At 40.6% G+C, this 16,558-nt stretch overlaps 1 protein-coding gene across 9 annotated transcripts in view; it reads right to left on the bottom strand.

Moving 5' to 3' along the window:
- Positions 1–15,524, bottom strand: part of ablim3 (actin binding LIM protein family, member 3) — a 335,178-nt gene extending 319,654 nt beyond the window's left edge. For 8 of the 9 annotated variants that reach the window (XM_078550582.1, XM_078550574.1, XM_078550577.1 and 5 more), the window contains exon 1: positions 14,906–15,524. In XM_078550582.1, coding sequence (XP_078406708.1) covers positions 14,906–14,918 — 13 coding nt within the window. In that variant the 5' untranslated portion in view covers positions 14,919–15,524. The remainder of the gene's footprint in view (positions 1–14,905) is intronic. The other variant, XM_078550581.1, reaches the window with a different exon arrangement.
- Between the last annotated feature and the right edge of the window lie 1,034 nt (positions 15,525–16,558).

Below are 16,558 nucleotides of genomic sequence, written 5' to 3'. Positions count from 1 at the left end.
TTTGAAAATACTTCATTGGATGTAAAGCATTTGAGACATCCTGAGGTGAAAGGTGCTATATAAATGCAAATTTTCTTTCTATTTCTTTAATAACCAAGAGCCAGTGAGGAAAATCAGTCCCAATTTGGCATAGACAAACCGTGTTTGATAAACTTGATTGAGTTCTTTGATGAACTAATGGTAAAACTGGGATAAGTGTAAAGTGGTTGATATTGCATACATGAACTTTCAAAAGGCGTTTGTTAAAGTACCACAGGATAGACTTGTTGACACAATTGAAGCCAATGGGTTTAAAGTAGCAGTGGCTGTGTGAAAATGAAACTGGCAAAGGGCAGAAAATAGAGAATAGTGATGGCCTTATGTTTTTCACACTGAATGGAAATGTACAATGGTTTCTCCCGGGGGGTCTCTGTTGGGACCACTGCTCTTGATATTTATAAGTGCAATGGACTTGGGTATTCAGGGCATTATTTCAAAGTTTGTTGATGACGCAAAACTCAGAAATATAATAAACAGTAAGGTGGACAGTAACAGACTTTTGGAGGACAGACTTGTTTTTCTTTATTTGTTCACGGGATGTGGGTGTCACTGGCTAGGCCAGCATTTATTGCCCATCCCGTATTGCCCTTGTTCAGAGGGCATTTAAGAGTCAAGTACATTGCTGTGGGTCTGGAGTCACATGTAAGCCAGACAAGGTAAGGAAGGCAGATTTCCTTCCCTAAAGGACATTAGTGAACCAGATGGGTTTAGATGGGAAATAGGGTAAAGACGTGGCAGATGAAATTTAACACAGAGAGGTGTGAAGTGATTCATTTTGGTAGGAATAATGAAGAGAGGCAATATAAACTGAATGGTACATTTTTAATGGGGTGCAGGAACAGAGGGGCCTGGATATGTACAAATATGAGTCTTTGAAGCTGGTAGGACAGGTTCAGAAGGCTAAGTTCAGAAGTTTAATAAGGCATATGGGATGCTTAGCTTTATAATTAGAGGCATAGAGTATAACAGCAAGGAAGTTATGCTAAACTTTTATAAAAGATTCTCATCTGGAATATTGTGGCCAATTCTTGACACTGCACTTCAGGAAAGATGTGAAGGTTTTAGAGTGGGTGCAGCGGAGATTTACTAGAATGGTATCAGAATGAAAGACTTAAGTTACATGGTGAAATGAGGGAAACTGGGGTTGTTCTCATTACTGCAGAGAAGATTAACGAGATTTGATAGAGGTGTTCAAAGTCTTGGAGGGTAGATTAAATAAGGAAAAACCGTTTCCAGTGTTTGAAGGGCTGGTAATCAGAAGATTTAGACTTAAGTTATTTGGCAAAGGAACCAGAGGCGACATGAAGACAATAAATCAGCACAGAAGGAAGCCATTTGGCCCATTGTTTGGTAGAGCTATCCAATTAGTCCTACTCTCCTGCACTTTCCCCATAACCCTGTAATTCTTTTCCTTTTCAAGCATTTATACAATTCCCTTTTGAAATCTATTATTGAACTTGGTTCCACCACTCTTTCAAATGTGCATTCCACTTTACCATGTCTGTCATACAATATAGAATAATAAAATTTCTAAGACCATACACTTTCATTCCAGAGAAGGCATGCCGCCTTTGAAATGATGCTGCAACTAAGAGCTTGTTTTAATTGCCAGACTTCAAAATTAACACTTTGCTATAAATTCAGGCATAGACTGCAGATAATTTTGGCAGAAACATTAATTGTTCCTCTTTGTACTGGTGACAGTTTACAATTCAATCACTTCAGGACCAACTGCTCTACAGCATGACTTTGCTAGAGCAGGGTTTATAACTTGCAAAAGAAAGGAATAATACACGACACCAACATTTAATAGCAAGAGTAGATTTACATCTGCAGAGTGTTATTACTTTGATGATTAAACTTTGTGGATCCCTCCTTTCCACAGTGTGAGAAATGTTACCAATTATTGACAAGAATGGCCAGCTATTCCTTTCAATATTATGATTATAAGCAACTTGCACTTTTGCCAAAAAGGCGCCTTAGGTCCTATATTAATTCAAGGTTAAAAAAACCATTGCATTGCTGTCACTTTGATTAGCCAAAAAATAGAGTATTGAAACACCTATATTCTTACGTTTGTAGAAAGGATTTGTCATACCCCAAAGGATTTGTTACAATTTCAGTTTTGCTCATCTATATTGGATGGCAGTAGTTTTAAGATGTTTCAAATGACTATCTTCAATATTTATCTGCTATAAAATTTAACCATAGGATTGAGGTGAAACGTTTGTCATTTTTAAGTCCAGAGTTGTGAACTAATCATTTCACTGACAGGTGGCATTAATCTGTCTCTTAATGGGCTGTCTTTGCCTTGGGATCTTGATTCATCTTTTTAACCTCAATTCTCATAGTTCCTTCTTGTAGAAATACTTCAATCATAATTTCTTTCTCTGCAGCTTTGTCTTGTTGTGTTAACCCACGCATCTGTGCTTTTTATTGTGCCAGTCATGATATATTTTGTGTTATTTGTAAGAGTTAAGGAAAAACAAAAAGGAACTACTCAACTGGTCGCTGTCTGAATACAACATTGATTTAGATAGTCCATGTTTATTCTCTTGTTAAGCATACCTGTATCTGCAAACTCAAAGGGACATTTTTCAGCAGTCAAGGCAAAACCAGGGAATACTTGTACAACAACTTTCAGAGTTTTTTTAATGACTGTCTTTTAATGCACTACCAGCATCAAATGTAAGGGAAATATTTGACTAATATCAGTTCTAATGGAGAACAATGAGAAGTCAAAAAATGGTGAAAATTCTACCTCTAGGGCAGGATTTTCCCGTCGGCGAGCGGGAGGCGGGACCTGCTCACTGACATGTAAAATGACACGTGGTAACGTTGGGTGGAACTCTCAACGTCATCATGCCCCATTTAAATTTTCCAGTAGGCAGGGGTGCAGCAAAATCAGCTGTGTGCCCGCCGACCTGTCAATGGCCAATTGAGGCCATTGACAGAGTCATTTAGCTAATTAATGGGCCTGGCCGTCCAACCTTAAGGTTGGCGGACAGGCCAGGAGACCTGGCGGGAATTAGAAAAAGCATGAAACCTCATCCACGAGCAGGATGAGGTTTCATGTAGGTTTTTAAAAATTGTATTAAAGTTTTTTAAAAAATTATGGACATGTCCCAACTCATGTGACAGTGTCATGCACATGCGCGAAAGAGCGCACTCTCGTGTTTAGGGAATCCCCCCCCCCGCCCGCACAGGGAGTGCATAGCGCTTCCAAGTGGATGTCATGCTTAATTGGCCCGCCCACGTAAAATGGCGCCGCACCCCCGATCTGGGGCGCCGATCGGACCGCAATTCAACTTCGCCCCCAACGGGGGGAAAATCCTGCCCCTAAAGTTTATGCATGTTTTCTGTATCAAATAATTGTAAGTAGCTGCACTTAGCCATATACTGTATCTTTGAAATATGTTTCACTATAATGGATGCCTCTAAGCAGCACATTTATGCACAAGTCAGTCACCTCAAAGATTCTTTATGGAGTGGATGGTTGAGTAATTGTTGATTGTGACAACTGCAGAATCATATCTAACTGCCCTGTACATATCCCACAATAGCAATCTTTCAGTGTTGTATCACACCTGAAGGGTAATACAGTAGAGATTAATAACTCATGTAATTACACTGCCTAGATGTGGACAAGAATGAATGACAGCCAAGCCAAGTTAGAATGGCAGGTTCCCGTCCCTGAAGGACATTAGTGAACCAGTTGGGTTGGCTACAACAATCAATAGCTTTGACAGTCATTTTTCTGGTGCTAGCCCACAAAAGACCAGAAATATTGAATTACAACTTGCCATAATGCAATTTCAGCTCACAGATTGAGGGTTATGGGCCTAGTATTATAACCATTACAGTACCATGCCCAGCATAAAAAGGGACAACTGAATTGCTACAAATGCACCATACAGGTACCTTATAATGCTGAGGATAGTGACATTGCATCTTCTGCAAACAAAAATAAGTATCTTGTGCTGTTTTTGATCAAGTCTGAGATCCTAATGGCCTTGATGTATATGAATGTAATGATGCACCACTATTCACCTTTCCTGTAGTAGCATATAATCAAAATGATCAATTGTGTAAATTTAGGATTTCAGTGTCTCAACAAATATAGGGTATTAAAATGACTTCCGTGCCACTGTAGCTATGACATACCTTGCGCCACTTTTCATTTGTGGCCAGCATCCCATGCCATTCATTGACAATAAGGGTGCATGCCAGGATGTCCCCTATGTGAACCAGAATATGATTCAGTTGATTCAGAGCTAACGTGACATCACACAGCCCAGCTGGGTGATGTGAACCCAGCACCCCAAATGTGGTCAATGCATGTTCAGGAAGCCTCTTCATTGCTCACTCAAGAAAAAAACCAGATGTGGCTGCACTAATGTTCCTTAAAGGGCCAGACACCCTGTTTGCAAGCAAAGTAATTTTGGAACCATTTCTTTGGCAAGTGTCTGGAAATACTTTAGAATGTTTTTGGAGGTATTTTGGTGAATTCCTAGATTTTCCAGAGAGTATCCTCATAGGGAAGACAGTGACCTGCCCATACAAAGGCTGCAACGGATTTGGGGAAACAGACTGCAGTTGCAGTGTGAAGGATGCAGAGAGGGTAAGCTCTGCATGACACTCTCTGCCGTGTTGAAGCCGGACTTCTCCATGCTCTTTGACATTGACTGGAGGCTGTCTAGCAGGCCTACCAACTTCCAAGCGTCTCATTGTGTATGTCCATCAGCGCTTTCCTGTATGCTGGCCCATCGAAGTCCTGATCTGAGTCCACAAAACAGCATTCACTTGTCATCTCGCTTTGTGATGAGGTGGCAGACTAGCCATCCTTTAACCCTAGTCTGCCTGTAACATACCCACGCCGGGTGACTCACCAAGTGCTGAGACCCACTGTATGCTGGCCTCCAAGGTACATCCAGTGCCAATATCTGAGCTGGTGACAGCAAGTGTCAGATCAAGTAACAAGGCCTCTTCACTAGAGTTGTGCTGTTGTTCTCTTCCCTCATCCTCATCACCCCCATGGATAGGCAGATGGCAGTTCTTGGATATCCGAAAGCAGGAACTTAGAGGCATGTGGAGGCAGCGAGAGTTGGGTGTGAGATTGGCAGCCTTGGTAGATGTGTAAGCATAAGGTAGAGTATCTGGATGTTGGGCGTGAGCCCTGAGTGCCAGAGACTGCTGCTGGGTGAGTGATGGAGGCATGGTGGATTGATCAGCTTGAGAGGTTGTTGGAGCAGTGACTGGGGGATGTCATGAGAAGATGCATTTACTGACCTTGACCACCTGCATGAGGTAACTTCTTGGGGATCCTCAGTTCCAGATTCCAGTGGTCTGCTATGGCCATCTGCCTCCATTCCCTTCTGAGGGTAGTCCTTGAAGATATCCTGGCTCCCTGGGGAACCATGACACCTCTTCTCCCGTCCACTTCCACTATTAATGCCTCCAGTCACCCTGGAACCCACTCTCTGCCCTGATGTTCCATTTTTCATGATTATGTAAGAGGCAGACACATAATCAAGAGTCAAGAAGGAGAAAGCTGATGGCTCAGACTGAGTAACACATGTGGTCTTGTATACCTGTATATTGTTATGTTCATACAATAAACCAGTTATTGTTCAGACATTTCTATGTCTCTTGCACCCATTCCTTAGCCAGTCACAACCAACGTACAACATGGTCTCAGGGATGGGATCTTACAACATGGTGGCAGTTGTGAAGAACCCAAAATCTCTGAAAATCAACTCTAAAAAATTTGCATGTCTGACCTGAAAAAAGATGCCAAAATGAAGACTTCAGTAAGACAGTTGAAAATCGCTATGAGTTCCATAGAACTTGTAGAGGTTGAGAGAGAGGCGGAAAAAATCAACTGTTCAGCTTACTAAGGGCTACATCATAACATGTGGTGGTCCGTGATAAAACCCTAATCAGCATCAGAGTCAGGGGAGCTAGGGACGATTGAGGAAGAGCAAGCAAACATTGAAAAATGCACAAAATCTTCAAATCAACAGCGCTATAAGCAAGCAGCACTGGGCAAATTCCATTTTTAGCGAGCACTGGTTTTGAAACACCCTGCAATCCAGGTACAAGGTTGGCACCATTACACATGGTGACCATGAGGCAGCAATTGAAAAAAAAAATTGGCTACTTAAACACGATTCCCCTATGGGAGGAAAGCAGTGAACAGAGCTTAATAGTAACTTCCAGTGATTATTTTAAAAATTCTGCAGAGTTTAGGAATGGTTATGCAAAAGGGTCAGTGGCCGCAGTGTGTACCAGGGAATGGCTGATTGCGCTGGAAAATGCCATTACTGCAACAGAAGTTTAAAAACTCAAGCCAAACCTCATAAAAGCTTAAAATAACTATGGATTCCAAATTCACCTTCCAAGCCGATTTGGGCATATGGAAGGGCCAGATCAGACACAGGATTGGGCATTATGGAGGAAGAGATTTTTAACATTCAGAATTGCATCCAGATTGAACAATAAGTTTGGGGCTGACCAAGTCAATACATTATTGTGCTCTACTGGAACAATTGTTGATGATGTTATAGCAAGACAAGGCATTAATGAAACATCAGATAAATTCAAAGAAGACTTAAAAGCCTTTGGTATTTTTTTTTTATTTACGGAGTAACTAGACATCAGAAAGAGCCAAGTTTAACAAAAGACTCCAGAAAACAGATGAACAACTAGATAACTTTTTAATAATTACCTGTATCGACTGGCTGAAGGTTGCGAATATGGTGATCTTAAAACTGAGCTGATATGAGACTGCACCGTAGTCGGTGTTACTGATAACACCCTATCTGACCTACTGCAATCCGAAGAAGACTTAACTTTGGAGAAGGTGATAGAGTTGGTGTGACAATTAGATGTCTGTAAACGAAATAAAGCCATACTCAGAGGAGAAAAAAATTCATGGTTCAGAAAACCCCCAGTGACTGTATAACTTATGAAACAAAAGAATGTCACAGACACTCCAGAGAGAAAAAAACACTTTATGGAACAAAAGTTTTAGACGCCATTATGCCAAAAAGCCCCACAGGCACAAACAGAATCCTGCAAGCATTGCAGAACATTTTTATTGTAAAAAGTTTGGACACTTTGGAAAAATGTGCAGAACTAAAACTTCTAGTTACATAGGGGATAATGAGAGAATTTTTGCATACAGGCCATTATTGAAATAGAGGAATCTCAGTAAGAAAAGGAAAAACAATGTTTCCTAGGTGAGATCAAAGATCCCAGATACACTTTCTGGAATGCAGATATTTGTGTCGATGGACATTTCACTAATTTAAATTGGATACAGAAGCAAGCTTAACCGTCTTGTCTGACAAAGAACCGTGGTCAGTAAACCAATGGCTCCGGACAACTGAAACCCAGTTATATGGCCCAGGAGGGATCAAACTACAAGCATAGGCATGTTGCTAGCAATGCTCCAATACGAGAACAAACTGATAATGGAAACATTATATGTCATTCAAAATCAGGAATATTCTCTTCTGAGCTGAAACGCCTGTGTCAACCTCAACCTCATCAAGACAGTGAAGAATGTCAATGGACAGTCATCAATACCAAATCTGAGCCCCTCAAACTGTCGAACTGCACTGAGGACCTGGATTGGGACTTCAGTGCTAATTTTTTGACACTCTTTACAGAAGCTGATAGTCCAGCCCTTTTCCAGGAAGATGTCCAGAAGGCAGAGAGCAAACTTGTTTTCACCTAAGAGATAATGAACCAATTGGATCAATGAGTACCTGAGTGCGACCATGATTCTTCATTACGCGGTGAGACTGCTGAGCAAGTGGAAGATGAAACGCAAGTGATAGATTACACTGGTACACCACTGCATTCATCCAGTAGTGGTGACCCCTTTGTAACAGCATCCACACCTACCCATCCACCGCAAGTGGTAATTAAGGATGCAAGGATCAAACAGGTCCAGACCTAAACACAGAACCGAACCTCTTCCATGCTGGAAGACACTCCTACACCAAGGTAACTGGAAATTGAAGGAAAGCAAGATGTTGATCAAGTGCCTTCCTCACAGCTTCCTGTCCTGTTTCCAGAAGCAGCAGTCCAGGATTGCCCAAGATTCACGAACAAGAGGCTACAAGGAGTCATCACTCCAGGAGTAATGAAAGGCAGACAAACCGTCAAAAGGAACCAGGGTCAACTTGTCAGACAAGGTTAGGGGGCATATCAAACGCAAAGAGAGGGATAAACCCACAAAATCCAATCATGAGAGAGAAACATCAGATCGAGAGGGATATAAAAGCAGGGAGAGGAAAAAGAGGATCAAGTCTAGATCCAGATGAGAGAACCTTCCATTTTACATTTGGGAGAACCAGAAGGTCAGAGTCAAACTGACAATGCACCAGATACTGCAGCTCTTACCGAAGACCAACCAAGTCAAACCAAAGAAGTCCAAAGGGAGATTACCGATTTTCTAAGTCTGACAAGAACATGATCAGGGAGAGTTGTGAAACCTCCAGACTGTTTAAACCTATGAAGTCAGACACTTGGGCAGCGGGGGAGGGGGGAGAGGGGGTAGTATGCAAATATAAATGTTATATTTGGACAAAGACTTGATGGGGGGAAATGTAGTATGAGGGTGTTCAGGCCTGCAGGAGTTAAAGTGTGGGACTGGAGATACAGAACTGCCCACATGATAATGTAAGAAAGAGACACATGACCAAGAGTCAAGAAGGACAAAGCTCATGGCTTAGACTAACACCTGTAGTCTTGTTTATCTGTTTATAGTTATGTTCATACAATAAACCAGTTATTATTCAGACATATCTATGTCTCTGTAATTGTTCCTTAGCCAGTTACAGCCAACATATGGTCTCAGAGGTTGGATTTTACAATAGTCTTGGGGACTCCACTGATGTTCGCCTGCCAATCCTCCTGCCATAAATACTCAGTTGTTACTCCTCGGCGTGATGGGTTTAACCATATGAGGTAGCGTGAGGGAAGGTGTACTGCTGGTGTTTGGAGAAGGTCATTGAATAAGACTAGGCATGTATTGCAATTAACATCCTGATGTTGGGGGTGGGGGGAATGTTGCCCGGGACAGAGAGCCAGGGGAGGCAAGTTGGTTGAAGGGTACCTGTGATGATGCACGTTGTTGGGTTGCACATTGATAAGTTTGGTGTGGACAGATTGGTACCATACTGAGGTGCAGTATTCTACAATTGAGCACATGATGGCAAGAGCAGAGGTCCTTAGGGTCTTAGTCTGTGATCCCCATGAGGTACCAGCCAGTTTACTAAGGAGATTTTGCAGGTTTTAATATTTTCCATGGGGTGCCAATGAATCAGCATTCTTGTTGCGCCACCTGTCAGTACCCGTCTACACCAGGGAAGCCAATGATCCTCCTAGCAAACCAAATTCAACAAGTCTGCTCTTAAAAATCCCAGTACCACTGAAGCAAAAACCACCAGTGACAACAAACAAATTTACTCATATATTTCCAGCGAAATCCTGAAATGGGCTGCAGAAACACTCAAAATTTCAACTGCTTTTTCACAATTACCTTTTTTCACCTTTGCCTCAGCTGCTGAAACCTTCATGCATGCTTTTGCTACCCCAAAATTCCAATGCTCTCCTGGACAGCCTTCCATCTTGAGCCCTCTGTAAAACTTGAGCTCATTCAAAATTCTGTTGCCTATTTCCTAAATCACATTAATTCCTGTTCACCCATCACCGCTGTGCTTGCTGATTTACATTAGCTCCAAGTCCAACAATGCCCCAATTTTCAAATTCTCATTCTTGTTTCCTTCTCCCTTCATGGCCTTCCCCTCCCAGTGCTGTAACTTCCTCCAACACTGCATCCCTCCGATACTCTGGATTCCTACAATTTGGACCTCTTCTACATCCCCAAATTCCTCCTCCGCTCCATTGGAAACCATGCCTTTAGCTATCTAGGATCAAAGCTTTGGAATTTCCTCCTCAAACCCCTCCATCTCTCCATCTCTGGCTCATCCTTCAAGACACTCCTTAAAACATACCTCTTTGACCAAGATTTTGGTACAACCTTTTTATCCGACTCACTGTCAAATTTTGTCTGTTAACACTCCTGTGCAACCTTTTACTATAGTCAAGGCACTAAATCAATGCACGCTATTCATGTTGAATCCATATTTCCTGCCTGGTCTGTCTTAATAAGGTTTCATGGTACTGTGGAGAACTGAAAAATGTTAACTTGGGACCAGAGAGTCTTAGAGCAATGTTCAATTGGTCTCATTGCTCACCAACAACACTTACAATAGAGGCTGTTATTTTGCAAGGAGGGCAGGACTTGCCAAACAAGCTGGTGAGCTTGACTCAGCAGTCCTTGTTTTAATTTATTTTTATTGTCTGTTTATCACTAGTGTATTTTATTGACAATTTTCTGTCATTTTGTTGATTTAACATTATTTGAAATTTCTATTTAAAGAATTACAGGGTATAACTGCTTCAAGTTAAATAACATATGATCAAAACTGTTCATTTAGAAAATCAATTCTATTTACAATGCTATTAAAGGTCATGTTACAATCAATTCTACCACTTCAGATCCTGCTTGAGACCACAAATTTTCAATCATCAGTTGAATTCATGGTCATTTGCAATTTGATTTTCAACCATTAAGATATGTTAATCAAATTAGTTTGTGAACAGGTAGAAGAACTTCATATCTTCTTCATATAGAGCTTTTATTAATTTTTAAAAATTGGTATAGCACCAACTGGAACATAAAGTTTTTACACTATTAATGACAAAGAGAAGTGCAGTTAGCAAGGAATCTCAAGGAAGAAAGGGATCACTGACCTCATGTAGAAACCAGAGGTATCACTGCCATTACTAATCCAACAGGAAACAGGTCGATCTCATTACCTACCCGAGAATTGGAATGGAATGTGCTGAAAAAGCTACTACAAGTTATTGATTGACAAATTATATTCCCTATAAGATGAGAAGAAACAGAAGAAAGGTATAGGGAAGATATTGTAAAAGGTCAAAATACGATTTCAATTAAATTTGCCTTGTATCAGGCTCCTGTTCGTACAAGAGCACTGACATGATCAGTTTCAAGGTACATGTTTAGAATAACAATATATGTAATATGTCCCCTCCATACTTCATGAAGCTGAACAGGAATGGACCAATTTCTTCCTCACTATACTTCTATTGAGTTGGGGGGCCTTATTCTGAGCCCAGTGTGCTCCCTTTAGAATGGATCAAGTGGAGCTACGCAATCTACATTGTCAGTTTTCAGTAGAAGCAGCTCATTAATGTAAAAAATGAAATCGTTGCATATAAGCCAGCGGCTGTGTGTATGCAAAAGGATAATTCCCTTGGCCCTAAGTTTATAATTCTCCAAATTTATATGCAGAATGCAGCAAAAATGGCATTGAAGCTCAAATTCCCCTGAATCAGCCCCAGTATTAAGGAACTTCAGTGGTCATTTTATACTAAAACAGATTTGTTGTACCTAGTAAGTTTAAGGAAGATAATCCAGGTTTGATTCAGGATGTAGTCCGGTTTCTGCTCCAACTACACTGAACATGTTATACCACCTAAAATACAACAAAGTTTAAAGGCTAGCGGACAGAATCAGAAATTTGCACCCTAAATTTGCTTGAAATTGATTTGTCAGGTTACAGCTCAAGTTCCACTAAAATTCAGTTACATAATCACAAACGTAAGCTCTTCCAAGAACTGGTGAAATTGAGCAATGTAATCAAATGTAACCATTTAATTTTTCTTTCCATTAAAAAGTGGTTCTTGATGCATTTAATAGAAACTTGGTGCAGTTTTAATAAGACAGCTGAAAATGGGGTGGGGGAGGGAGGCACAACCAATTTTGGGGCCTCATTGGAATGAATTGGATCTTGAACCAGCATTAAAGATCACAGAAAACATAGGTGGTTTCGGCTGTAACTCACTTACATTTAAAATTTCTCATATTTTGTGCTGGTGTGGTCGATTCCGCCCAGATTGTCCTGATATTACTCATATCAACACGCAGAAAATTTACCCTGAAGTTCAACATCCATAACCCAAGTCTCGTTTTAAAATAAATTAAAAATTATGATAAAGATTTTAGTTTCTAGTGATATTTTTCTTTTTCTGTGCCTGTGGCTTACGGTCTCCTCATAGCACCAAACTTCGCCTGCTTCTAACAGTTATTTGCTCTTCCTTTTAAAAGATCCAATAATTGTCTCAACTACTCCCTGTGAAGTAACCCAGTGGTCTTACTATTCTCCACATAAAGACATTTCTCCCAACTATTCCCTTCTGACTCTCTTAAAGACAATTTTAAAATAACAAAGCCTCATCATTGCTCCTCAACTAAAAGAAATGGTCTTTTTCTATTCGCCCAATGAAAACTGTTTGTTACTTTAAATACCTCTATTTAATCTGCTCCTAGCTTTTCCTCTTCCCAAGGCAATGCTCCAGTATCTTAAGCCAGTCCTTGTAACTATTGTTTCTCATCCCAATACTATCCTGATGAATCTTCTCTTCACTCTCTTAGTGACCTTATGGTCTTTCTATAATGTGGCATTTAAGACTGCATTTTGGTCCCTATTTCTGAATATTGGATGGCCTTTTAATCATTACATATTCAAATTCATAAGCATACTTTCAAATTTATTTTTGGCTTCTGCTGCCAGTAAAATGATAGAATATGAAGTGAAACCCAATACAATAATCTCTTAAGGGTCTTCTAGCAGCTGTGGTTATAGATATGCTTTGACATATGCAGCAAGATTTACTAGGTACTGTAAAAGAGACTACTTTGGCTGTTTCCATTTAGCTGTGTAATGTGACTGGTATTTAGAAAAAAATCAAGTGCACAAAAAAGATAATGAACACACACTTGATGATACCACAAGCCAAGAAGTGAATCAAACCCTACATCAGAACTTAAGCATAGTTGGATTAGAATGGAAAAATCTAAAAACCAATAATCTTTTCCAGTGATGCCTTCCCTTAACTTAGTACATTGGGTGGTATATGTCACAGGTATTGTGAGATGTACAGGAGCAGCTGGCAGGTTTAGGCAGTTTCCAATTGAATCTGATGGTGTCAAACCACATTCCTTCTTGCCTGCTGTAACCTTCAAATAACCCCACCAAAACTGCTTATTGGCATCACAAATCAAACTCTTTTCCGTTTCATACCCAATCCCATTTATTTTCCACTGGGTAGAGGTTTGGACTGCACCAGTGACATAGTGCTCCCTTTCTAACTGCAATAGCAGAGCCAAAAGGGAACAGTATGAAGTGTGGAAAATGAGGTAGGAAGCACTGTGGAGCATGTGGGATGGGTGGAGCATGAAAGCAAAGATTTCAGAGGCTTAGAGAGAGTAGTGAGATCATGACGAGGAGTTGGTATGAAAGCAATCCTGAAGTAGAGAAAGCATGAGTAGGATTTGGAAGTAGAGGGGAGCATGACTTGGATCTTGAAAACAGAGTACATGGGTGGATTGATTTTAATAGTATAAAGTAAGTGAGGAGTTAGAATGACCTATTCTGTCAAATCAACACAGCTTTCAAATTTTTGAAAAACTCTTAGCTATTTAGAAGCATCTGATCATTTTTTATTCATTCTAACCAAATTGTTACCTTAAAAAGAGTAATATTCCAGGCTTCTAATCCTTTATTTAACTTAACTCTCACACTGATCTCTGTGTTTGTGAAAGACAGTGACAGAGACACAGAGAAAAAGACCCTGGGAAAATGGAAGTCCTGACACTGTAGAAAATACTGTAGGTTGAACCAATTCGGATCTTTGTCTTTTTTTTTTGCTTATTTTGTGGTGGGACAAAACCTGAAACTTTGAAGAAAGAAATATATTTCCCTTTGCAATTGGCTGGAAACTAAAAACAAACTTGTCTAGTTATTTGGATCCTGATTTAGGTCGGTATCTGTTTGAACTAAAATAAACCAGATCAGCCATGATCTAGTGGAATGATTATCTGCTTAAGGGGCTGAATGGCCTACTGCTGTTCCTTTGTGGCTCAAAGCTATAATTAGGTCAAGACAGTTCCAGTCACCCCTGCTATAAATGTGGAACCATGTGCCACAAGTTGACTTAGCTGAAAAAGGGAACTAAAGTGATGTCCAGTGTGTACCAGATCTCCAGTAGTAGGTAACATTGTGCGCATTAATGTGGAGCTCAAGGGGAGATGTACAACAGCCATCCAATTAAATGGTCAGTTAATGGACAAAATGATGTTCCTTTTTTAAAATAATGCAGAATTATTGCTATTTAAGTACACTATTATTATTTCCAATTGTCCTCTGTAAAAAAGAACAATTACTGAACAGACCTCCCTGAGATTTCTCAGGTTAAGAAAATATTTCGTTTTCATGCTTGGATAATTTCTGAGTTAGTCAATAGATGCTTCCTTTTCAAGAGAGGTGATTTGAAAGGAAGTTTATTTTACCCCTGAATAATCTGAATGGGGACAATTGCAAATATGGAAATGGCTCGCAGTGACAGTAGCTGAAATAAAGGCAAAAATCATAGCGATCTGGGCACCGACAGGTCTCTGCAGTCTCGGGGTGTACTCTCTCTTCAATGACATGCCGACTTCAAGGAAATATATACATCCAAATACAGTGTTTTAAAAAAAAACGAGAATCCTGTCAAACGGCACACAAAGAGACGTGTAATTTTTCAACGTGTAATGAACACTTAAGAATACCGTGCTGACATTTAAGGTGTGCGCATAATCCATTTCGAAACCCCCGCACATTCTTTGTTAAAGTCCCCAAGTCACCAGATGATAAGAGAAATTGCACCTGCCTGTGAGATGCAAGAATGGCCGTACAGCGGTGATCCGAAACATACTTACCGCTCGTATTCATAACGCGGACCCCCTTTCTCCTATCCTTACACGGAAAACGCCGATCACCTCAGAAGCGTCAGGGCTCCTGTTGTCTGGTTCGAGAATCTTTTTTAGTTTCCGTCGTTGTCCTACCATCCAATTGCAAAGGAGATTTCATTCGCGCCTCTGGTCCACCCGAGCCCCCAATTCCTGGCCGTCAATGGGGCTGGGAAAAGCCAGGGGGATCTCCCTCTTCAACAGTAAGAGTGATGCTCTTCCCCAAATAGTCCTAGTACAAGGTCAAATACTTGGAATAAACACCCAGGGCTGGGCGTTCCCTCGGTTCTGGTGACGGTTCCGATTCTGATCACAGCACCGATATGCAGCTTCTCACGAACACTGATTTGGATATAACCTTCTGCTAATCCACACACACACACATACACACACAATCCGCAATGATGTGTTTAAGATTAAATCCTCCACTGGCGATCTTTTTGGTCGTCTTTCTTTGCAGCTATGCTAATGCACCCATTTCACACATGTACCATAGCAGAATTGACCTCCCCTCCAGATGCGAGCTGTCTACTGTATACCGAGCCATCGCTGGCATCACCGTACCAAATCATTGAAAATCTTTGGTGTAAAGCTGGCAAAATGCCAGCACAGAATGGGCTCACTGAACAGCAAGATACTGCCACCTGCTGGCGCTCTTTCGGAGAGTCTTTATTTAAAAGCAACACATGTGATGGCTCAGGGTCGAGTTGCCCACCCCTTTCCAATCCTCTGCAAAGTGGCATTGGATTTTCACCAATTGAACAAAACAGCCATGAAATCAAGAAGGCCCACTAAAGGCCTGGAATCAGAGAATTCCTCAGACTCAAGTGTTAACGTTTCCAGTCGGATTTGACCTTGTTTCTGAAGAAGTCATACTCCACTAACGTTAACTCGGTTTCCCTCTCCACTGATGATGACTGACCTGCTGAGTATTTCCAGCACCTTGTTTTTATTTCAGATTTCCAGCATCCACAGTATTTTGCTTTTAGTCAAGAGATTACTGTTTGCCAACTGCATACTATAATACTATAGCCTAAAATACTGCAGGTAAAGAGCCACTTACATTTATATAGCACCTTTAGCATGGTAAAATGTCCCAAGATGTTTCAAAGGAGCATTATTAGAAAATAAAAACGAGAGGAAGGTAAAGAAGGAAGTTGTCACAGCCCCATCACTTGCAATCTTCAAGACCCATCTTAGACAATCTCCATTTAGAAGCTTTTCATTATCATGATATCATATCAGCGGGTCATGTCTAGTTCAGATAGCACTAACCACATTCATAAATATTGGTGGAATACAGATGTTAGTCTGTGATGCCAATGCAACCAAAGCTGAAGCAGAAAGGAGAGATTAAGAAAGATGACCAAATGCATGGTCAATGACAATGTCAATTTTGTTTTGCAGAAAGGTCATTGACCTGAAATATTAACTCTGTTTCTCTAACAACAGATACTGCCTGACCTGCTAAACATTTCCAGCCTTTTCTCTTTTTATTTCAGATTTCCAACATCAACAATAATTTGCTTTTATATTAGCTTGGTTAAAGAGGAAGGTTTTAAACAGTGCCTAAATGGAGGAGAGAGAGAGGTGGAGAGGTTTAAGGAAGGAATTCTAAAGCTT

Source organism: Cetorhinus maximus, chromosome 10 (genome assembly GCF_964194155.1).
Source record: "Cetorhinus maximus chromosome 10, sCetMax3.hap1.1, whole genome shotgun sequence".
Lineage (NCBI taxonomy): Eukaryota > Metazoa > Chordata > Chondrichthyes > Lamniformes > Cetorhinidae > Cetorhinus > Cetorhinus maximus.
This window is presented reverse-complemented; position numbering and strand designations above follow the sequence as displayed.